General features: G+C 43.6%; 1 protein-coding gene across 3 annotated transcripts in view; it reads left to right on the forward strand.

The window, feature by feature from the left end:
- SKIC3 (SKI3 subunit of superkiller complex) overlaps positions 1 to 24,904 on the forward strand; it is an 88,247-nt gene that overhangs the window by 17,861 nt on the left and 45,482 nt on the right. For all 3 annotated transcript variants that reach the window (XM_075932110.2, XM_075932108.2, XM_075932111.2), the window contains exons 9-18: positions 1,504 to 1,644; positions 4,853 to 4,954; positions 5,833 to 5,972; positions 9,372 to 9,458; positions 9,540 to 9,643; positions 9,765 to 9,891; positions 13,529 to 13,708; positions 17,291 to 17,415; positions 18,123 to 18,376; positions 18,595 to 18,697. In XM_075932110.2, the coding sequence (XP_075788225.2) occupies positions 1,504 to 1,644; positions 4,853 to 4,954; positions 5,833 to 5,972; positions 9,372 to 9,458; positions 9,540 to 9,643; positions 9,765 to 9,891; positions 13,529 to 13,708; positions 17,291 to 17,415; positions 18,123 to 18,376; positions 18,595 to 18,697 (1,363 nt within the window). The remainder of the gene's footprint in view (positions 1 to 1,503; positions 1,645 to 4,852; positions 4,955 to 5,832; positions 5,973 to 9,371; positions 9,459 to 9,539; positions 9,644 to 9,764; positions 9,892 to 13,528; positions 13,709 to 17,290; positions 17,416 to 18,122; positions 18,377 to 18,594; positions 18,698 to 24,904) is intronic.

The following is a 24,904-nucleotide window of genomic DNA, read 5'->3' on the forward strand; positions in this document are numbered from 1 at the left end:
AGAAATAGTAGAGCTCTATCACTAAGGGTGTGTCTAAACAACAGGGCTTAACTCGCTCAATGTGCTCAGCTTACTTTTATGTAAATTGCATCGCTTATTTCGCCATTGTGGTTCACATGTAGCTATTGTCATATGGACTGCATTGATGCAATATATCTACTGCCAGTATGGCCCTGAAGATGCCACGTGGGCTGTAGCTGTTGCTGATTGAGTTGCAAGTGGGCCTTGGGGTATCATTCCTTTTTCACACGAAGAACGGCCTGCTCTGTTTCCAAGTCCTTCAAACCCTTCCAGCAGCATTTTACTCTCTTGATTACAATCTTATGTCAGCTCTTTGTCTGCTGGGCCTCTTCATTTCAGTCTGATACTTCTCTGGAGTTGTTCACCTCTCCCAGAATCTGCAGTAATTACCCCTTCATCTCCCACTGATTTTTATTCTCTGGCATGAGTTTTGGTACCCTTTCTGATGGGAACTAGAATACCATGTGTGACTTTATGATCTAGGGATCACATTTACAGATTCACAAGTTTATTACAAATCTCATGGTATTTCTCAGTATATGAAACTTTTGAAGTTTCCATACTTCAAAATTTTAAATCTACCACAATGTCAAGGTAGAGGAATATCGCCTCATTACAAGTTCCAGAGTGGCGAGGAGTCCTGTGGCACCTTATAGACTAACCGAAGTGTTGGAGCATAAGCTTTCGTGGGCAAAGACCCACTTCGTCAGATGCATGTAGTGGAAATTTCCAGAGGCAGGTATAAATATGCAGGCCAGAATCAGGCTGGAGATGACGAGGTGGATTCAATCAGGGAAGATGAGGCCCACTTCTAGTAGCTGATCTGGAGGTGTGAATTCCAAGACAGGAGAAGCTGCTTTTGTAGTTAGCAAGCCATTCACAGTCATGCAACAAACCTCGGTGCCAGCTCTGCCCACATATATACACCAGCAACACCATCACAGGACCTAACCAGATCAGCCATTCTGTCACTGGTTCATTCTCCTGCACATCTACTAACATAATATATGCCATCATGTGCCAACAATGCCCCACTGCTATATACATCGGCCAAACTGGACAGTCCCTACGTAAAAGAATCAATGGACACAAATCTGATATTAGGAATGGCAACATACAAAAACCTGTAGGGGAACACTTCAATCTCCCTGGACACACAGTTGCAGATCTAAAGGTAGCCATCCTGCAGCAAAAAAACTTCAGGACCAGACTTCAAAGAGAAACTGCTGAGCTACAGTTCATCTTCAAGTTTGACACAATCAACTCTGGATTAAACAAAGACTGTGAATGGCTAGCTAACTACAAAAGCAGCTTCTTCTCTCTTGCTACTAAAATTCACTTAAAGGAGGTCTGATATCTAAGTAAACTATTTTTTCTAAAACTATTCAGTAGAATAAATGGTTAAATTAATCTTCTTGTGATTTTTGGATGTTATGAACCATCAGAATGTGGACATGAGAAATTTTCTTTTTGTGATACTAGGCAGTTTCACTGAGGAGGCCCTGCATTGTTGTTGCAGGCTTATGGAGATGGACTCAAGTAGCAGTCCAGGCCTTATTGGTTTAGGTATCAAATCCCTCCAAGAGAAAAAATATGAAGAAGCTGTAAAGAGCCTAACTGAAGGTAAAGATGTAATATAAAAAGAAAGAATAATGTGTTGCCTAATAATGTATGTTTCTGCTAGGTACAATTGCTAAATTGTACTGGATTTATTTGTAGCTTTGTGCTCAGAGTAGAATCTGTCAAACGTTTTGTAAATAGGTTAAAAAACAGTGAATTTAAAGGGATGTTGTTTGAAGTCTAGCCATTAAAAAAAAAGATAAAAGTTGTTTTGAGTATTACATCTGCTCTTAAATTCCCTTGCCAATTCTGAAGTGTTTGTGTGAATGTGTTTTTTTTCCTTTAAAAAAAAAAAAGCAATTTTTTTTCTCACGCTGTTGCTAAGTGGAGTCCTACCCAACCCCAAGAGGAGAGGATGCATTTTATACAAAAGAAACAGTGACATTATACTTTGGGGTAGACAAATGCATAAAGTAAATTATCATATTTTAATTTTTCAGTTGTATAGTCTTATGAAAATAAATAAAAAACTTCAGAAGTGTGACTTTTTTCATGAAGCTATGGTGTCCCTTTAAAAATGTTGTTTTATGTGTATATTTACAGTAACAATTATAGTCCTGGCCTTTGAAAGAGAATCTTTAAGCTTTTATACAGCCAGTATAACTACTATGTTGTTTTATGTTAAACTAGTATTTGATATATTAGGCTACGTCTACACTGCAGAGCTTTTGCAGAAAAACAGCCATTTTTGTGCAAAAATTCGCAGAGCGCCCACACTACAAGCGCATTTTTGCACAAGAAAAAGTACAGTCTGTCACCAGAAGACAGGGCTTTTTGCACAAGAGTTATTCCCTTTTCTATGAGAAATAAGCCTTTTTGCGCAAGAGCTCATGCACAAAAAGGCATGTGTGAATGGACAACAGGAGTTTCTTGCACAAGAAACCCCTACTGGAAAAAGCACAGGTGCTCTGATGGCCATTCTGTGAATGGGCATCAGAGCTTTCTTTTGCAAGAGCGTCCATGGCAGTGTGGACACGCTCTTGTGCAAGAACTTTTTGCAGAAGATCTCTTAGGCAATAAGTTCTTGCGCAAGAAGCCTACAGTGTAGACATAGCCTCAATGGCTTGATTGCACTCTGATGTAAAAGGCTGTCTGAAAATCCATCCAGCCCTCCCACCCCCTGTCCAGCCCTGCTTCTTCTGCCCGCCTGACCCGATCTCCGCCGGACAGCTCTGCTGCCCCCAACCCTGCTTCTGCCGCCTGCCTGCCCCTCCCCCCATTTTCCACTGGACAGCCCCGCTGTCTCCAACCCTGCTTCCCGGAGGCCAGTTCTCCTCCCTCCCCTACCTCCTCCCAGCCTTCCCCGCTCTGCTCCCCTCCCGGCAGCCATGCTGAGGCCTGATATTTTTTTCCTGCGGCCTGGTACCAAGCCACGGCCCATAGTTTGGGAAACACTGCCCTATGATGAACCCTGGTCAGGATTCCTTAGATATTCTACCTCTTCTTGCCAAGAGAAGAGATTTTGGTATGTCATGGGAGATGTGGGATCTGAACAATAACCCCCATGAGGTCTGGCATTGTATACTTTAAAATATTTCATGTTTTTTGGCCAAAAACATTTTAGGTTTTCAAGAATCCAGCTTGTCAACCGAGATTTTCCTGTAGAATGCAAATGCTGTTTCCCCTCCTCCCCCCTACAAAAATCTCTTTAAAAGCTTTCTTTGGAAAGTATGCTGTTTTGACATAAAACTGATTTTTTTTTTGCTTAAAAATGGAATTCCTGAACATCTTAATATTTTTGATCAAGACCTAATAATTCTGCAACCAGTACTCTTCATGAACTCAAATTGCTGGTTAATTTAGTTAAAATTGCCTAGTGCAGGCAGGAATGACCTGGAACAAGTAAAATTGTGTTGTTCTCTCTTTCAAAATATCTCCTTATATTGTGTGGGGTTTTTTTTCTAAATCCAACACCATGTTGATGACAGGAATATAGTTAATACCATGTGTCTGTGTTTCATCTAGTTTTGCTCATCAAGGCTCTGAGAGAACTTCAGACTGGCTTGGTAAAGGAAGTTTAATCTGTTATTAGCGGATACTAGTGGACAAGCGAGGTACTTACTAGGGATGTGAATGGTTAACTGGGAATGCTTACTGGTATGGTTAACCAGTTAAATATAATGTTCAATGGATTAAACGGGATTTTACATCTCTAGTACTTATACTTTTGAGTAGCAGATTGCCCTCCAGCCACAAAAAAACTTGAGCCAGAGAGGGGTAACTAAATCTCAGAACTTCAGTGAACACCTCAATTATCACCAGATTTTTAACATTACACTGTTAAGGAAGGCTACCGAGGAGGTTGTGGTGCATTAGCTTGAATATTATCCAAGTCTTGCAGTTTCTTTGATCTTTCAGTCTGTCTGTATACCTGGATGGAGCTCATGGGCTTTGTCTACACTACAAGGGTTTTGTGGCAGAGAGTATGCAAATGAGGGACTCATTAGGATGAGTTGCAATGTCATTAGCATATTTTCTGCCCATGCTTTTTGCACAAGGGGTTTTTGCGCAAAAAGAAACAGTGTAGCCGCTTCTGTTTAGTGTAAAAATCCCCTTGTGGCAAAATCCTTATGCCTCTCCTGGAAGCGGCTACACTGCAAAAACCCCTTGTGCAAAAAGCATCTGCGGAAAATATGCTAACGACATTGCAACTCATGCTAATGAGTCTGTCATTAGCATACTCTCTGCTGCAAAAACTTGTAGTGTAAACGTAGCCATGGTGTTTTGGGATCCATATATCTTTTGGTAGGGGAGAAAGATCTAAGGAGACATTTTTGGAGCAGTCTTGGAGATTTTAATGCACGTTTCCTATTGTTGGGATGCGTACTCTTCACTATTAAATGAAAAATGTTATATTAAAAATAAAACTATACCTCTAAACTATAGTGTTGTGTAATTTCTTGCTTTCCCCTCCCTAGTTTCTTGCTGGAGAGGAAGAATATTGTTGAATGTGTTATAATAGCAAAATTTGCACTTTTTTTTTTTTAGTTCCACCTTATCTCATTTGAATTATAAGTAGCAAGAAAATATTATAATACTGCACTAAACTAAAATAATATCTTTATTTTCTTCCTCTGTGCCACTTGGCATGGTGATTAGCGAGGGTGTGTTTGTGATGGAACTGATTGTATTACCACTTTCGACAGCCACTAAGGCTATCTGTATCCCCAGGTTTTATTTTAAACAAATACTGATCTTAAAAATATTCTAGGTTTGAAGCAGACTAGCCGTTGTCAAGCAGCATGGTATTATCTGGCAGAGGCGCAAATGAAAATGCATAAATACAAAGAAGCTGTTTTTTCCTCCAATCAAGGTAATTTATCTTATAGCTGAAAGGAGTAGTAGTTCCTAATCTTTCACTTTGTACTCAATTAAAAATCAAATTGGTTCTGTTGTTACTTACATTTTAGCAAATACGAAGAAATGAGTTATGGTGCTGCTGTTGTATAACTATCTTAAGAAATCTTATCCCAAGGCTAGTAAGGTCTTTCTCTTCAAAATGTTAGTAGAAAAATAATTCAGCTGTAGTGCCAACTGAAGAAACTAATGTTATGGTTGCAAATAGAATGGTACTCTGTATTGATGTGTTTTTCCTCTCAAAAGGCTTGGTGCAATTGAAGGATAAAATATCTAGCTATATTTTCACAAGTCTGTGTTATAGGTACCCACCTTCTTGTCATACTCACTCTAGTTTTAAGCATTTGAGATTCTCGGCTATTACTTATTTTATCTATCTACAAAATTGCAGTTGGTGCTATTAAGTTCAACCTTCATTTCAACCTGTATTTTACTCTACACAGATGAGAGAGGTAATTTTGCTGTTAGAGATGTTAGTTCAAAATGTCTAAAAACTTTGTACCTAGTAAGTTACAAGATTATTATAATTGGAAAACGAGGGAAAACTAGTGAAAATGAGGTATTTTCTTTTATTCAGTTTCATTTGTATGTTTGACAGAACCTTGTATACAATCTGATATTTTTCTTAGTACAGTTAGTTGCTCTCTTGCTAAAAGATTATTTAAATAATGGGAACAGAAAGACTGTGTAATATGCTTAAAAAATCTTAAAGAAAAGGCATGATAGAGTGTACTCTGTCAAACTTGAACACTTAAATAAGTAAGCTTCACAATATGTCAAATTGATAGTGGTCTTCCTAAATGGAGCTAAAACAAAATCTTTTATTTTTAACAGCTCTTAAGATATCAGGACAACTTGATGATTCTAGTATCAATCTGCAACAGAAATATCTTGTTCTTCGTTTGAAAGCAGAGGCTCTTATTAAAATACCAGGCGCTGACACTGCCGAAGAAGCCATTAAGACTCTTGAGCAGGTAAAGAAAATCAAGCTATTTTTCTGTTTCACTCACAAGATGTTGCCTCCTCCTCATCTGCTTCTTTTATTCACAGTGCATAGAATTATTTTATATCCCAGTATTTGGTAAAACATGTCTTTCTCCACCCACCCCGCCCTCTTCCTGCCATCTCTTACTCAGTATTCTTAATCACTTCAAACTTTGACTTGGCAATTTGTCTTCCACTATCAGTCTTTAAATTTTCAACCTATCTCAGTGATGACCTCCATTCTCGTACTTTATTACATGTGGGCCTTTATTTTTGTTTTCATATTAAATATAAACACAATGAAACAAAACATCTATAAACACAAACACAATGGAAATACCAAATTAAAAACAAATTCAGTTTTTATTATTTGTCAAACCTGCAGGGTAGATTGATTTAAATCACAATTTAAATTACCAAGAAAAAAATTATTGATTTAAATTAAGTTTCCCACTGATACTACCTCATATTTCTTAAACAATGGTGAAAATCTGATAATTAAAACATGTTAACTGAGAACTCAGTAGAGCATTTTACAGCCTCTAGGAGGGTATACTTTTATGTAATTTTTAGATAATTTGATTTGTATTAATTTAGGAAATAGTACATAATACTCATTATTTGTGTTACCCTGCAGATGCAGCAGCATACATTAGGAATGGTAAGAACCAAATCACACACAAACACAATAGTACTTATACTTTATTAAACTAAATCTAAAATGTTACATAAATTATTCACATTTGCAAATGAAGCAGTTTCCTAAGTTGCCATCTGATGGCTGTCCTCAAACTTTTTTTTTTTAATTTTCAAATTTTGTAACTCTAACAGACAAATCATCACAACACTAAATGTATAGTGACCTTTAAACGTATACAACTAGCTCTCGTCTTTATAGACAGAAACAGTAATAATAGTTTTCCTGCTTGTTCAATTCCCCGTCGATTTCTTAGCTTTGAGCGAATAGTATGAAACAATGAAAATATTCTCTCTGTATGCACAGGAAGCTATTGCAATGTAAAGTTGGCTTAGCAACTGAAGGACCTCTGTTTCAAGGTGCCTGACTAATGATTTCCACCAGTTCAGGGGAATGACTTTGTTCAAAACATCATCAGTAAACATATACTGATTAAATGGTTTGGCTCCAGCCCTGAAATCTATTATGACTGGCATAAATGAGGAGTGATTTTGAGCTGCCCAGGCCATGGCAGCATTGTCACCTTCAGAAATTAGGCATCTACCTTTATATCTGAGGTTGAGATTGTCTTCAAGAAAATGAGGTGGAGTTACTGTTTGAACTGTTTGCTTCTTTATTACCTGTGGTTTAATTTTCTGGTGAGATTTCTTTCATCACTATCTCTTGCAGTGCCTTCCAAATTTCAATAGCATCAGCAAGGCAGCAGCAATTTCTCTAAAGTTTAAGGCTATGGATAATAGGCTTTGGCGTACTGAGTATATCCTTTCTATTCCTCTTTAATCTAATGTTAGATACTTTGGATGAGATACATCTATATATTTAATCATAGTTTTCTTCACAAAAGTTTTATGAGACTAGGCCAGTTCTTAATAAATTGTTCCAAAGAATCAACCATTGAATTCCACCAAGCATCTTGAGGGAGAATTAGTTTGGAGCCCCTGGCTCTCTTCAATGAAGCTGAAGCAAAATGTTTGTTACAGAAGTATTTTGTGACTTCAATAAAATTTGTTTTTCCTGATTGTATCTGTTATTTCTGAAAGATATACAATCCCCTCTTCTGTTGTCACAGAGGCACACATTACTGGATCATTGTATACAGTTACGCCTATCAAGGCTTAAACTGGCAAATTTTCCCTCCATGTTTCTTGCATAGTGTTCAAGTTGCTTCTCATACATTGTATCTAGCAACTTCCACCAATGTCCGCCCTTCCAGGTGGAGTGTAACCTGGTCATAAAGACTCATCCATATCAGTGAAGGTATTCATTGTTAACAATGTAAAAAGCAGAATTTGTGGCATAAATAGAACTGAGTAATCTCTTCATAAATAGAACTGAGTAATCTATGGTATCTTGGTGATATTTGTTGTTCCTGACTACAAACCCATCAATGGTGGCAATATTTTTGGATCATTGAAATCTTTTGCTTCTAGTGATAACTTTGTTGTCTGAAATAAGTTTACTTGCAAGCACTGCTGCTAAAAGTACCAACCGATGAGTTTGAAGTTGTTGCAGATAGACAGTCGAAGTCTATTCTGCTTCAATAGGATCCTGAAACAAAACTCAAAAATGATTTTGAATGGTTGTTCTTCTAACTCTGTTAGTCAATTAATCAATATGCTAAGCTTCATATTAGCTATTCTGCAGCATATACTGTCGGTTACCTTGCTGTCTAGTTTTTGGAAACTTGGCCCTGAAAAAGTATGATTAAAATAGTTGTAAATCCACTATCAAATCTGATCTAATGGTATATTAAACTTCCTTAGAAGATATGCAGATCTTGTTTTAAAAATAAAATTTGATGGTTCTTTGTTTATAACATTTTCTATACCCAGAGTCCTTTTACTTGCTGATCGGTATGCTATAGCATACTACTTGGTAGCTTTGATGAGTCGGTAGAATGAAGGCCTATTAGTTATAACTTTCAAAGATCTAAATAACCCAACTCCAAAACTTAAATTCACATATGTATTGATTACAGTAAAACTCCAGTGGTCCAGCGTCCAGTGGTCTGGCACTCCTGATGGTCCGGCATCATCTGGAACCCAGAAGTGCTCCGGACAGCCGGACAATTGGAGTTGCTCTGCCCCCGGCTTCCCCGATTCAGCCGCTGCTGAAACTGACCAGTGGCTGACTTGGGGATGTCTGGGGCAGAGTAGCTGGGGTGCTGCAGGGTTGGTCCCTCGGCGCTGCGGGACCAACCCGGCAGCATCCCAGCTGCTCTGCCCCAGACTTTCCCATGTCAGCCGCTGCTGAAGCTGACCAGCGGCTGACTTGGGGAAACCCGGGGCAGAGCAGCTGGGGTGCTGCCGGGTTGGTCCCGCAGCGCTGAGGGGTGTATCACCCCCACTCCACCCCAGGCCCCCTCATAGCCCCCCCTTCTGATAGTCCGGCATATCTCATAATCCAGCACCCCCTGGGTCCTAAAGGTGCCGGATTATCGTAAATTTACTGTACTTCTATTGTGAATGGCATTCTACACACACATATTCCTAGCATTACTTAATTTCTCAACAAAATGTGAAGTACAGCCATAACACTTTCTGCATGGCATTGGTTATCTGGAGACAGAGAAGGTAAAATTAATATATTTACTATTTGTATTATGTACGGGAGCAGGCCTAATACTTTAGATGAGACCTATCTGTTGTAGAGTTCAATAAAGTTCAAGTAGCGTTTACTATTTTTTTTCTAGATTTCAGATATAAATATTGACCCACTGCTTCAAGCTCTCAAAGGTCAGGCTTATTTGAACAAAGGTTTGATTGATCAAGCTTCAAAGGTAATCTCTTTTTCTTTTAAAATGAACTATTTTTCATTCCTGTATATAATTGGAAAAAAATCAAAACACATCCTTTGACAGGTTGCACAACAACTTGTGTTGTCCCACCCTCACCTCGCAGAAGCCCATGCGCTTGAGGGTTTGATTCACTATAACCAAAAGAATTATCAAGAGGCAGAGAAAAGGTACATGTTTCTTTTTTTTTTTGGTGTGTGGTATATGCATTAATGAGGCAGGATGAAACTCTTAAAAGGATTTATATGACCTTTCTTCCCACCCTTCCCATTGTCCTCTTTTTTTACTTAGTTTTCAAAGAGCTATTGAAAGAAAAGCTGAAACTGGAGAGTACCATCACTATCTAGGACTCACTTACTGGTTCATGGGTGAAGAAATAAGGAAAGATAAAACAAAAGCACTCACTCAGTTTCTGAAGGTAACAGAAACCCCTTTTAACATTTCATTTGGAACTGTTTAGAATAAAACCCAGGTAAGAAAATATCTGGGCTGGAATGGTCTAATGTTTCACAAGCTGAGGGGTTGAAAGGCCTACACATGAGACAAATTAAAAGTGGAAGCTGGGAAATATGGATCTCCATGCAGGCTTAATTAGAACCATGTGACTTCTTGAAAGTTACCTGCCTCCTCACCTTGGTCTCATAGAGGCTCCTAATGCAGCCAACTGTAGTAGTGACTTAGAAAGCTACTTCTGGCCTACCCTTTTCTCCTGGGTTATGCAGTCCAAGTTGTTGCATATCCAGCCTGAGTTGCACCTTGCTTCAGAAAGTGGGAAGGGAAGCAAAGAAGAATGGAAAACTAAAATGGGCTACGTCTAGACTGCAAGCCTCTTTCGAAAAAGAGTGTCTAGACTGCAAGCAGTACTTTCGAAAAAGCAAGCCGCTTTTTCGAAAGAAAGCACCCAGGCAGTCTGGACGCTCTCTTTCGAAAAAGCCCTGTTTGCATTCAAGGACGCCTTTTTTCGAAAGAGCACTTTCGAAAAAAGGCGTTCTTCCTTGTGAAATGAGGTTTTCCGCTGTCGAAAGAAAAGCCGCGTTCTTTCGATTTAATTTTGAAAGAACGCGGCTGTAGTCTAGACGCAGGTGAAGTTTTTTCGAAAAAAGGCTACTTTTTTCGAAAAAACCCTTCAGTCTGGACACAGCCATGGAGACTGAAAAATGGGAAGAAGGGCAGGAAGAGGCAAAAGAGAGGGGTGGGAAATTCTGAGTTAGATAAACAAGTGTAAAGGTTGGGAACTACTTACATTAAGTAAGCTGGGGTTATCCCTTTGTCTTTTTGCTGTATGGAAATGAATGTGTACACAATTATGGTGCATGCTACTTGCTTAAGGGACATGGTGAGCATGCTGCATTCTTGGTTTGCATAGATTATAATCAACTTGGTCAGCAGATGCCCCACAGTATGTTTTCAACAGACTTTAAAATTTAAAAAAAGCCACAACTTTTTGCCCCTTTGTATATAGGGGTATTTCTCTCATTCTGGTTGGGAAAAGAGCATTTATATGCTCCAACTGGAAGAGTAAAAGAATGGCACCCCCATTTACTGCCTCTAATCTGATCTTAGTACTGTATGCTGAGCAATATGACCATAGAAAGTGCCAGTTTTAATAATAATTTATGTATGTTTAGCCTTTTTCATTGATCACTATAAAACTATAACTCTGATGTTTGGGTTGTTGCCTGTAAGACCTAACCAATAGCAAATACTTAAAATACTTAAAATTCCCATTGTTAAAAGTGTTTAAACTGTAGTACAGTAAACTTCCGATAATCCGGCACCTTTAGGACCCAGGGGGTGCCGGACTATGAGATATGCCGGACTATCGGAAGAGGGGGCTACGAGTGGTCTGGGGTGGTGTGGGGAGGATGCCTCCACAGACCCCTCATAGCCCCCCCTTCTGATAGTCTGGCTTTGCCCCAGGCATCCCCAATTCAGCCGCTGCTGGTCAGTTTCAGAATCAGCTGAATCGGGGACGCCAGTGGCAGAGCAGCTGGGGTGCTGCCGGGTTGGTCCGGTAGCGCTGCTCCTTGATGCTGCAAGACCAACCCGGCAGCACCCCAGCTGTCCCCAATTCAGCTGCTTCTGAAATTGACCAGCGGCTGACTCTGGGAAGCCTGGGGCAGTCCTCCGGGTTCCCGGAGTCAGCCGCTGGTCAATTTCAGCAGCAGCTGAATTGGGGGCAGCTGGGGTATTGCCGGGTTGGTCTGGTAGCGCCGCCCCTCGGCACTGCGGGACCAACCCGGCAGCACCCCAGCTGCTTTGCTCCAGGCGTCCCCAAGTCAGCTGCTGCTGAAACTGATCAGCGGCTGATTCTAGGAAGCCCGAGGCAGAGCTGCTCTGCCCCAGGCTTCCTGGAGTCAGCCGCTGGTCAATTTCAGCAGCGACTGAATGGGGACAGCTGGGGTGCGGCCGGGTTGGTCCGGCAGCCCCGAGGGGCAGCGCTATGGGACCTCCCAGGCAGCACCCCAGCTGCTCTGCCCCCAGCTTCCCCGATTCAGCTGCTGGTCAGTTTCAGCAGCAGCTGAATCGGGGAAGCCGGGAGCAGAGTAGCTCCAATGGTCCAGCTGCCTGGAGCACTTCCGGGTTCCTTATGGTTCCAGACCATCAGGAGTGCCGGACCATCAGATGCCGGACCAGTGGAGTTTTACTGTATATAGCAAAATAAATCAGCTTGGAATTCTGCATGGCATAATAAAACAAAACTACAAGTATAGTGCTACAGGTTGAAACTCTCTTAACCGGGATTCTCTGGTCTGACAACATCCGTGGTCAGGCAGGACTGTGTAAGTTCCAGGGCCAGAGAGTCTCAGTGGAGACCTAGTGCCTGTGAGCCCTGCAGACTGGCAGGGCAGTGGGACCCCAATGGGCTCTAGCAGGGTTTCCCACCAGTGGGAGTCCCATGTGTGATAGTGAGGCTATCCAGTAGGGCAGCGGGAGCCTGATGTGCAGAGGCTGTGGGACTGCCTGGTAAAACAGCAGGAGCCCAGCGCAGCAGTGAGAGCCTGGTTCATGTAGAGATGGTGGGGCTGCTGGGCACTGCAGCGAGAGCCTAGCAAGCGGAAGCGGCGAGGATTTTCTGGTGGGGCTGCCCGGTAGGGCAGCGGGGGTCAGAAAGAGGGGGGAGCCGGCTGGGAGGTTTGGCAGTGGGGCAAGGTCTGGAGAGAGCTGCTGGCTGGGGGGCCAGAAATGACCTCCCCTGGTCCGGCAAAATCCCTCATCAAAATTCCAAGGGTGCTGTACCAGGGAGGTCCAACTTGTAATAATTTGAACTTACTGTTGTAAGGTAAGGTGTAACAAAACACTCTAAATGCTTATTAAAATGGATTGTAATGTTCCCTTCAATCCTTGTTTTGTCTGAACAGCAATCACAAGCATTTAACATATTTATCACCCTTATTAAACTGTGAAATAATTCAATAGGTTTTTTTGGTTTCAAAATTCTGCCTAGCTTTAATATGTTACCTTTGTTACTATATGGGTATGTCTACACTTGCATCCTCTTTCGAGAGAGAGATGCAAATGAAGACATTCAAAATTGCAAATGAAGCCGGGATTTAAATATCCCGTGCTTTATTTGCATAATTGCGTTATGGTGCTATTTCAAAATAGAGCTATTTAGAAATAAGAGACGCTGTTAAGATGCAGTTATTTCAAGAGAAAACCCTTCTCTCGAAAATAACTGGTAAATCTCACATTGTCTGAGGAATAAGGGTTATTTAGAGAGAAGGGTTTTCTCTCGAAATAACCGCATCTTAACAGCGTCTGTTATTTCAAAATAGCGCTATTTCGAAATAGCACCTTAATGCGATTATGCAAATGAAGCACGGGATATATAAATCCCGGCTTCATTTGCAATTTCGAATGTCTTCATTTGCATCCCTCTCTCGAAAGAGGGTGCAAGTGTAGACATACCCTATGACAAGTTCACAAGTAACTATGTCTTTGCTTTTGTATGGCCTCTGTTTTGTAAATATTTATGTATAATTGGACTCGTGTATTTATAATTATGCTTCAAAATGCACCCTATTCTTTTCCATGCACGTGCCTGTTCATAGGCTGCAAAGTTGGACAACTACATGGGAAACATCTTCTGCTATTTAGGCCATTACTATAGAGATGTAGCTGGAGAAAAAAGCAGAGCCCGTGGCTGCTATAAAAAGGCTTTTGAACTTGATGGAACTGATGGAGTAGCCGGAGCAGCAGCTGTAGACTTAAGTGTGGAACTTGGAGACACGGTATTTCATATCTAACATTCTTTGAGCTTTTATGGCCCAATTTGAAGTGACTTGTAGAAAAAGTGATTTTCTTGTTAAAATAAGTAGAAATTTTCAACTGGACATTTGGTATCTTCATTGCTTAGTAATGTTATAGCTTCAGGCCTGCTTGACTTCTCCACTTATAAATATTGATTAAGCTTTCTGGGAGAAGAAAACTTGGCATAATATTTCCAAGGCCAAGAACTAGTATGATTTTTGGGGGTGGGAGGGTTAATTGGTAAACATGAAAACTTCATAAGCTTCAGAGGGGTAACCGAGTTAGTTTGTAACAGGAAAAACTTAAAAAACACATATAGTCTAATAGCACCTAAAGACTAACAAAACATGTAGATGGTATCATGAGCTTTCATGGGCATGATCTACTTCTTCAGGTGACAGGAGTATTAGAAGTCCAGATCCAAGAATAAATAAAGGAAGGAAGGCGGGGGGAGGGAGAAGGAAAAAAAGGAGGGAAAGAAGAAAAAAAAGAGACAGTGGGTAGATAGTTCAAATAGTTACAAGAGGCTGATAAGAAACATTAGCACCTCCGTTGTTCGTTTGGTTGGTTAAGTCATTAAGATGTGGAAGATAGTGTGTGAGACATGAACTACTTCAAGACCAGCCAAAAAGAGAAAACAACAGAATTCTACTTATCACCTTTAGTCCACAACTTAAACCCCTCCAATGCATTATCAACAATTTGCAACCTAACCTGGAAAATGATCCCTCACTGTGAGGCCTTGGGGGAAAGGCCAATCCTCAGACAACTCCCTAATCCAGAGGTGGGCAATAATTTTTGACGGAGGACCACGCCAAGATTTTGGAAAGTGGTCGAGGACCACACTCTTCCATGATATTAATGGAGATCTGGAATGGAGGTTGGGTGTAGAAGGGAGCTTGGAGTAAGGGAATGGGGTCTGGGAGGGAGTTGGGATGAATCAGGCGGTTGTGACCTAGGGCAGGGGACTAGAGTGCGGGGGTTTAAGATGTGACCTACGGTAGGAGGGGATTTTGATCTGGGGCAGGAGATTGGGGTGCCAGCTCTGGCAGGGGGTATGAAAGTAGGAGGGGGGGGACAGGATTTGGGTATGTTGGGGGGGGGGGCAGAGAGTTGGGGCATGAAAGGGCTGCAATGCCGGAAGCAGGCTGTGGCCAAGAGACTTATTTGTCAGCTGCGAAACTTGCTTGCCTGCAGAGCTTAAAATGTTTCCCAGCCAGCCTGCTTGCTGGCCATGTGCTTTATGAATATCAGAGCCCAGGATAGAGGGCATAATTCTTCTTAGCTGCCTGTTATTCTAACAGGCAGCTCCCATTGTCTGGTTTCTGCTGGAAACCCGCCAATGGGAACGTGTTGAGGTGGGATGGCTCCTAAAACGTCCTCCCTCCCTCCAGTTTCAAAATAGAGACGGAGCCCTGCAGCTGCATTTCTGCACAGCATGCGGGGCTAGCAGAGAAGCCTGCTGCCTCCACGAACTGGATCCCGTGGTTTGGCGGGCCGAATCCGGCCCTTGGGCCATATTTTGCCCAGGCTTGCCCTAACCTCAAACAAATTCTTTCCAATAACCTTACAACACAGCTCCATCATAATTATCCAGGAACCCACCCCTGCAATCAGCCCCGATGCCAACTTTACACATTTACACAAGCTATGTCATCACTGGACCCAATCACATCAGCCACAAAATCAAAGGCTCATTTATCTGCACATCCACTAATGTGATCTATGCCATCAAATGCCAACAATACCCCACTGCCATGTACATTGGCCAAACTGGACAGTCTCTATGGGAGAGAATTAATGATCAGAAAGCCAGAAAAGCAATACACAAAAACCTGTTGGAGAACACTTTAATCTATCTAGACACTCAATAATGGATCTCCAAGTCACAATTTTGTTTCAGGCAAATTCCGCAAGCCAAATATACAGAGAAGGATTAGAACTTAACTTCATTTACAAGTTTAATTCTTATGCAAATGGTATGAACAAGGACATGGGCTGGCTCACACACTATCTTCCACATCCTATGACTTAACCTACCAACCAAACAATGGAGGTGCTATTTGTTCTTATCAGCCCGTTGTAACTATTTGAAAGATCTACTCAGCGTGTCTCACTTTTTATTTTTTTTCTCTTTTCCCACCTCCTTTTTTTTCTCTCCCACCCCTTTCCCTTATTTATTCTTGGATCTGGGCTTCTAATACTCCTGTCATCTGAAGAAGTGGGTTGTGCCAACGAAAGCTCATGATACCAACTACACGTTTTGTTAGTCTTTAGGTGCTACTAGACTATTTGTTGTTTACGTTTTTCATGAAAACTTCGTCAGCCATACAGACAACTTAGTCAAACAATCCAAAACATTCTCCTCCAGAATATTTATTTTAGATGGACTTCTTGGCCTTCGTGTGTTAACTATTGTAGCCATTTTTTAATGCTGTTGTTAATAATTTTACCAAACCAATATAGAAGTCTGAAAGCTCAGACATAGGGTCAATTACTATGGTTTTTAATATTTCTGCTTGTAGTAGGGATAATAATGATCTTTCAATAATGGTGGTAATATTTTTTGTTTCCCAACTCCCAAGAGATGTCATATGTATCTGCCTGTTCTACTTGAAGTAGATTAAACAATTAACAGGGGGAAGTTTGAAAAATAAACTCTTTCAAATATTAGAAATTTGTATTGTACTTCAGTGAACTGCAATGCCTTTCTTTAAAAGGCATGAGTTATTTGAGTCTAATGTTCTTATTAAATGTTCAGTTTTCTAATGTACAAAAGCATCACCATCTTTTCTGTCAGAAAATAAACACTCACTCTGAACCTGTGCTTAAGTTTAATCTGGACTTCTAGATCTTTAATGGGTCTCCCCCTCTTTTCCCATTCCTCAAACAATTATGGGTCAATTTTCAGCTCTAAACACTTCTGGTCAGACAAGACTCATCTGAGATTCAAACAAATTGAATTTAGACTGTTGAGTTAATATTATAGCAGCTAGAATTTTCAGTGGAACTTTTGAAGTGAACCCACGTTTTAGTTGATGTACATCTCCAACAGACATCAAAAGCAGTGATGGTTAGCAGAGTCCATGGAGGAAAGAGATAAATTGTTCTTCCTTTCCTCTGTAGTAACTTCTGTGTTGTGGTATGGTCAGTTGATAGGATGTTTTATAATGGTCTACTCCTATCTCTTTCCCCTGTCCTCCATCTTCTGTTTGCCTTACTTTAAGGGATCTGATTAAAGAGGGGTATACAAATATTTAAGATCAATTTATGTAAGCCAGTCTCCTTATTCCCTTTGTGAAAGAAATAACACAGCTAAAACATGGCCCGTTCCTAGACAATAGTCCAGAACTACTGTCTGGTATTAGAATGATCCTAGATGCATATATAGGGTTTTGTTGTTGTCATCCTGTTAAAGTAACTGACCCAGGTTTCCAATACTTTAGTAGTAACTAACTTCGTTAGTCAAATGCATGGAATCCCAAAGATTTGTTCTGTTTATATTGTGTGTACATATAAATGTAACATAATGTATCCAATCTGATATTTTTGGATTTTGTTAGGAGACTGCTCTGGCAATCTTGTCTGCAGTAACTGAAAGAGCAAGTGCTGGTACAGCAAAGTGGGCCTGGCTTCGTCGTGGACTTTACTACCTGAGAGCCGGTCAGCACTCTCAAGCAGTAGCTGAGTAAGTGAACTAGTACTTGAGTTTAACCATTAGCCACCCAGTGCAAGTTAAATAGTTTATTCTCTAAAATAGCGGGTAATAAGAGGTCTGTGAGCCATATGTGGTTCTCCAGGTTAGCTCCTGGAGGGTCACCAGATGTTTATTTTCCTTAGCATCCACAGGTATGGCTGCTCTTCATTCCCATTGGCCCTAGTTTACTGTTCTTGATCAATGACAGCTATGAATGGCCATACATGTGGATGTTCAGATAAATAAAGCATCTTCTGAGTACTAACCCTGGTGAACCACATCTGGCCTTCATGCTGCTTATTGCCCACCCCAGCTCTAAAATCTACTTTGGTCAGAGTGTAAAATAACAAAAAAGCAATCTCCCTATTAACGGAATTGGCTTACTTTTTTATTATTGCCCTTCTTTCGCAGAAAAACTTATGCTTGAGAGCTGTAGTCAGAAATCAAATTTAATTGAGATAATTTATAAAACTTCGTCTCCACAGGATTTTGAGCCACAATTTGAAGCTTAATATTTTGTATAATGTGCTATATAGGAGGATGAAATTTTACATAAGAAAAACTTAAAAGTTATATCACTTTTATGTTTTGTTTTAATCTGTGTCTCTAGTCAAAATGGATACATTTTCTGCAAGGCAGAGATTTTGTATTTTAAATTGACTAACGGTCTGCTTTATGATGTTTTTTGATATGTTCAGCTTGCAGGCAGCTCTAAGGGCAGATCCAAAGGACTCCAACTGTTGGGAGTCTCTAGGTGAGGCATACCTGAGCAGAGGTGGCTATACCACAGCACTGAAATCCTTCACAAAGGCCAGTGAGCTGAATCCCGAATCTCTGTACAGTATTTACAAGGCTGCATCAATTGAGCAGATTCTAGGAAAATATAAAGACGCTATAGCAGAATACCAACAAATCTTAAAGAAGTCAAAAGAATATGTACCTGCACTCAAAGGTAATAATGATGGATTGTAAACTTTGTATAAGATTGAAATACCAAGTTATAAATCAGGAAATGCTTGCACTGTATAGAGAGGCGAAATAACTTTGACCAACAAGCAGAACTCACTGGGCACTAGCAGACAAAATGGTAGATATTTTTGAGTCTTAACAGGAAACGGTAAGTCACTCTGCTGCTCAAAGATAAAGTAACTGTTCTATTTTTTTTTTCAGGCCTGGGTGAGTGCTATCTCATGATGGCACGGGCTACACTTGCAGACTACCTTGATGGGAAAGTTCTAGATTACATAGAACAAGCACTTGAATATTTTACACGGTTAGTACTTTATGTTCAAGTATGGTAGTTTTAATTAAGATTCTGTGTTTTCTTAATTAAATTTGGGATAAATGCATAGTAAACTAATCTAGCATTAAATTTAATTTTATATTTTTATAAAATAGCAAGAACAATTCATTTTGTTTTCACATCACAAAGAGAGAATATAATATTTTAACGATTGATAGGGTTGTGTTTTAAATCTATTTTTGTTGTAGTGTGAAGAGACTGATTTAAAGAGCACCAATGACATACATGCAGAGGGAGGCTGGAGAGAACTATGTGGAAACATAATCACTACTAAAATTGGGAGCAGGAAGTGGGTTTTTTTCCCCTTTGTGTGTGTTTTCTCCCAGTCTTTTTCTATGGTCCTTTCAGTCTTCACTGCTCCAGTACTCCAGACTAGACTTGAGGGTGATTTACCTTGTGTTAGTTGGTGAAACATGCTCTCATTTCTCAAATTTATGACTTAAAATTGTCTTTGATTTTAAATCCTACATTATGATTGAAGACTTTTGTCTGATTCAACCAAGCTTAATCTTTGACTAATAATTAGTAAATAAGATGTTATCCCACCTTACTAACAACTGACACTCCAAGCCAGTGATCAGTTGTCTAAGCAGCACTCATTGCACCTGGGCAGCATGCAGGCTGGAGGAAGAGAGCCCTGAGCACTCTGAACGCATTCTAGTTATGTACTCCTGTTGCCTAGCAACACTTCTTCTTCGCGTGATTGCTCATGTTCATTCCAGTATAGGTGTGTGCGAGCAGCATGCACGCGCTGTCAGCAGTGTCCTTAGGGCCAGCAGGGAGCCCCGTGGAGTGGCGCCAGTATATCGGCCCATATATGTCCCTGCTGGCCCCCTCACCCACTCAGTTCCTTCTTACTGCTGTGATGGTCATTGGAACAACCCTCAGCTCGTCTTCAAGTCGTTCTCTTCAGTGTTCTTCTCTTTCATTAGCAATCATCTGTTAAGTACCTGTTAATTTAGTTAAAGTCTTTCAATTGTAGTTTTCTTTTTACCCCGCTGTGGCACGCTGTGCACCCACGGCAACGCATGCCCGGCCTGCAAGGCTTTAAGCCCTACAAGAAGTGCAACAAGTCTATGCCGTGTGGTGACCCACACTCATCGTGTTTGAAGTGCCTGGGAGAATTGCACATTACAGACGCGTTCAAGATTTGTAACCAAACGAGAGCGTGAGTCGTGACTCAAGGCGCTCCTGATGGAGGTGGCATTCTGGCTGGCACTGGCACAGGACTTGGCACCGAGCTCCAGCAGCGCACCGGCTTCGGTGTGTGACAGCTCTGCACACCGTGCCTCCTCGGTACCGCACAAGGCCAGATGTTGCTCCCAGTTGCCGGTATTGATACAGAAGAGGAGGCCTAATAGGGGTTGGTCCCTGCCTAGGCATGCACCCTCCGTGTGCTCTACAGTGGGACACATGGTGCCAGCCAGTCCAGAGTCCAGGCCTCCTAGTTTGGGTGATTACTCTTCCCACCGGAGGGATGTGAGTCCTTCAGAGGATCTCTCAGACCCATCCACCCGGAGGCCTTGGAGGCAGCAAGGATCTTTATAGACTCCTCTCTCTCCCCTCCGCCAACTCCAGCACCCTCATGACGGCACGGGGATGCCCAGAACTGCTTCCCTTCTAGGGTGCCCGGCAAAACGGTGCACGAGGTGCAGCAGACCCTTGTGGCACATGTGGCACCTCCCCCGGCACTGGCTACCATCATGCAGGTGCCGTTGGCCCCCGGCAACAAACATGGCACCAGACACGACGCGGGTTACTTACCCCGCACCGCTTCCGACCCCCGGCACCGCCACACCTACCATCAGGGACCCTGTCTCGGCCATGCCTCCTCCTCCGCCCCAGCACTGCGGCAAGCTGGAAACCATATCTTGGGATGCCGCAGGACAATAAGCATCGGCATTGGCACCGCCCTGGTTCACCTTGGAGTACTCCTCCTATTCCAACGCAGAGTCTGCATGGTCTTCACAGGGCTCTCGATCCCGTTCACAGCACTGCTCCCACTCCTGGCACCAGTCCCGGCACCGTACTTCCCCACTTCGGTACCAATAACAGTGGGCTCAGCTGGTCCCCGTACTGATGGTCTAGCAAACGTGGCCTCCCCAGCCACTTGGGCAGTGGCCTTTATGGACCCTCTGGGCCTACCATCTGGGCCAGGGTGTGAACTTTCCTAGACCTAGGTTTCTGTCACGTCATGTCCACAAATCCCTCCATCGGCGACTCCTTTGGGCTGGTTCCCCCCAGTTGTCGCCAGGCCCAGGGGAGAGCATGGCTCCGGTGAGCAAACCTCTCCTCCCTCCCTCCGTGGCCACTTCAGACGATCCAGGCCGTACAGACGCCCCTGTGGGCTTTCTGGCAAAGGGGTCATCGTCCTCTTCCCCGGATGAGGCTCTGGCCAACTCTGCACCCTCCGTGGATGCAAGAGCCCACTGAGACCTCCTCCACCACCTAGCCCAAAGTCTGGGAGTCCAGGCAGACAAGGTCTCTGAGGACTCTGACCCAACCATTAACATCTTGCACGTAGACACTCCCTCCAGAGTGGCGTTGCCGATCAACAAGATGGTAGCCAAGATTTCGGCAGCCTTGTGGCAAACCCCGGTGTCCATTCCGCCGACTGATAAACGTGCAGAACGGAGGTATTTTGTCCCTTGGGCGGGTAACGAACACCTCTTCTCCCACCTTCCCCCGGGTTCTTTAGTAGTTCAGGTGGTCAACCAGAGGGAGAGGCAGGGACAGCCCGCAGCCACCCCTAAGAACAGGGAGGCTAAAAAGACAGACTTACTGGGCAGAAAGGTCTACGCATCCGGGGGCATCCAATACCAAATTGCTAACCAACAAGTTCTTCTGTCCAGATACGCCTACAACACCTGGCTGTCAATGGACAAGTTTACGGACCTGCTCCCCAGAGACTCCTGTGCGGCGTATAAGGCCCTTCAAAAAAAGAGGAAAGTAATTTCCCGAACGGCGTTACAAGCAGCACTCAATGTGGCTGATGTGGCTTCATGAGTCATGGCCACTGGAGTGGTCCTGCGTTGCAGTCCATGGCTCCGGAGTGCCTCCGGAAGTCCAAAACACCTTACAGGACCTCCTTTTCGAAGGCACGTCGGTCTTCTCTGAGTAAACTGACCAGCGGCTGCATGGCCTGAAGGACACGAGAGCCACATTAAAGTCCTTGGATTTACACACACCTGCCACCCAGAGATGGTCATATACCAACAGGAATGTTCCTGGACTACCTCTACAGGGCCCACTATCTGACGTAGGGGCAGGGGTAATAATGGCAGGAACAACAGGCATTGCTCTCGCCTAAGCCCGGATTCTAACCAGGGGTCCCCCAATAAGCTCCCCGGGCCCCCTGAGGGCTCCTTACCAGTCTCCCCATTACTCTTTCGGGACCGTTTATCCCATTTCCTCCAGGCCTGGTGCTGTTACATTGGACCAATGGGTTCTGGAGATAGTGGAAATGGGTTATGTAATCCCTTTCCACTCGCCCCCTCCTTTCCAACCCCATGTCCCATCCCTTTTCAGGGACCCCTCTCATGAGCCTCTGTTACAGGAGGAGGCTCACCACCTTCTCAACTTGGGGCGGTAGAACGAGTTCCCCTTGAATTTCAAAAAGGGTTTTTATTCTCACTACTTTCTGGTCCCAAAAGCAAAAGGAGGCCTTCGCCCAATCCTGGACCTCAGAGCTCTAAACCTCTTCATTGTCAAGACAAAATTCAAAATGGTGACTCTGGCGTCCATTATTCCTTCCCTAGCCCCCAGAGACTGGCATGCTGCCCTCGACTTATTTTCCTGTTTCAATCGCCCCTTTCCACTGAAGATTTCTGTGATTCACTGTGGTCCAGGACCACTACCAATTCACGGCCCTTCCCTTTGATATTTCTATGGCCCTCCCAGGTCTTCACAAAATGTATGGCGGTGGTGGTTGCTGAGGTCAGAAAAAGGGGAGTCCAAGTGTTCCCTTACTTGGATGATTGGCTCCTCCCAGGGCAGTTGGAAACTCAGGTGAGAGACCACATCGCCATAGTCCACGAACTTTTTTAAGAACTTCTTTTAAACCTGGACAAATCCAACTTAACTCCTACCCAGACAATAGAATTTGTGGGTGCGACCCTGGATTCCCGGTCTCAGAGAGCCTCTTTACCCAGCCTCCACTTTCTCATGCTACAGTCGGCGGTCAGGTCGCTCCAGAAGTTTCCAGTGACCACCACCCGGGCTTGCATGCATCTATTGGGCCTCATGGCCTCCTGAACTTATGTAGTGCAACATGCCAGACTGCGCATGCGCCTGCTTCAGATGAGGCTATCGCGAGTCCACAACCTGGCTGTCCACTGCTGGGACAGAGTGTTAACCATCCCCACCCCTGTCCTCCTTGCACTGGAGTGCTGGACCCATCAAGCGGAAGTCTGTGCAGGGGTCCCATTCTTGTCAGGCCAGTCCCATCCATCTGACTGGTCACAGGCGTGTCGGACATGGGTTGAGGAGCCCACCTGGGAGAGCTGCACACTCAAGGGACGTGGTCCCCCTGCAAAACCTCCCTGCATATCAATGTCAGAGAACTCAGGGCGGTCCAACTGGCTTGTGTGGTTTTCCTTCCTCACCTGAGGGGCAAGACGGTCCTCATCCTGTCAGACAACATGACAGCGGTGGCCTATATAAACAAGCAGCGCGGGGCTCGTTCATCTTGCCTGTGCTCAGAGGCGATCAGCCTATGGGAACTCTGCATCGGGGCGGATATCCACCTGATGGCCTCTTATCTCCCGGACTCACAGAACATCCTAGTGGGCTGATTGAGCAGATCATTTGCGAGCCATGAATGGTCCCTGTGTTGGGACGTTGCCCGATCCATCTTTCGCGTGTGGGGGTTTCCCCATCTGGATCTGTTCACCACAGGGCAGAACATGAAGTGCCACCACTACTGCTCCCTCATGGGACAGGGATGGGGTCCTTAGGGGATGCTCTCCTCCTCCGCTGGCCACAAGGCCTGCTGTACGCCTTCCTGCCCTTCCCGCTAGTTCACAGGGTCCTATTGAAAGTATGGGAGTTCAGGGCATCATTAATTCTAATTGCCCCAGCATGGCCCAAACAGCATTGATTTTCGACCCTCCTCGACCTCTCATGCGAGAGGCCTGTAACCCTCCCACTAGTCCCGGGCCTGATATCCCAGGACTCAGGCAGACTTCACTACCCAGACCTCCGGTCCCTCTACTTGACAGCATGGAAGCTCCATGGTTAACGGCAGAGGAGCTCCAGTGCTCTCAACGAGTCCAAGAAGTCCTTCTGGGTAGCAGAAAATCTTCCACTAGAACTACGTACCTCACTAAGTGGAAGCGATTTTGCTGTTGGGCTTCTCAGAAGGGAGTACACCCGAGGTGGGCGCCAGTCCCCTTGATCCTGGATTACCTGTTGGACCATAGGCTCCAGCATCTCTCTTCCTCTTCTATTAAGGTCCACCTAGCAGCCATTTCAGCCTTCCACCTAGGGGAAGGGGGGAAAATGTTATTTGCCATCCCTGTGGTCAACAGGTTTCTCAAAGGAATGGACAGACTCTATCCACATATCCAGCAACCCGTTCCTCAGTGGGACCAAAACCTGGTACTATCCGAACTTATGGGGCCCCTGTTTGAACCGCTAGCCACATGCTCCCTCTTCCACCTATCATATAAGGTATCCCTCCTAGTGGCAGTCACATACGCGAGGTGGGTATCTGAGCTTAGAGCGCTGACGTCAGATCCCCCCTACACAGTATTTTTTAAGGACAAGGTTTGGCTCCGCCCTCACCCAGCCTTTCTGCCGAAGGTCATTCCACACTTCCCAGGATATTTTTCTACCAGTTTTTTTTACCCGAAACCGTATGTATCGGGAAAGAGCAAGCTTTACACACGTTAGATGTCCATAGGGTGCTAGCCTTTTATTTAGACAGGATCAAACCATTCCGAAAATCACCACAACTTTTTGTAGCCATCGTGGAACGCATGAGAGGCCAACCTGTATCCACTGAGTGGATCGCCTCATGGATACCCAACCGCCTGTATCAGGGAGTGCTACTCCATAGCGGGCATTTCAGCCCCGACCCTTAGAGCACACTCCACGAGAGCTGTGGCAGCTTCCACTGCTTTCAAAGCGTAGGTTTCCATCCTGGACATCTGTAGGGCTGCCACGTGGTCCTCGGTT

The sequence above is a fragment of the Pelodiscus sinensis genome, chromosome 6 (genome assembly GCF_052426305.1).
Source record: "Pelodiscus sinensis isolate ZL-2025 chromosome 6, ASM5242630v1, whole genome shotgun sequence".
NCBI lineage: Eukaryota > Metazoa > Chordata > Testudines > Trionychidae > Pelodiscus > Pelodiscus sinensis.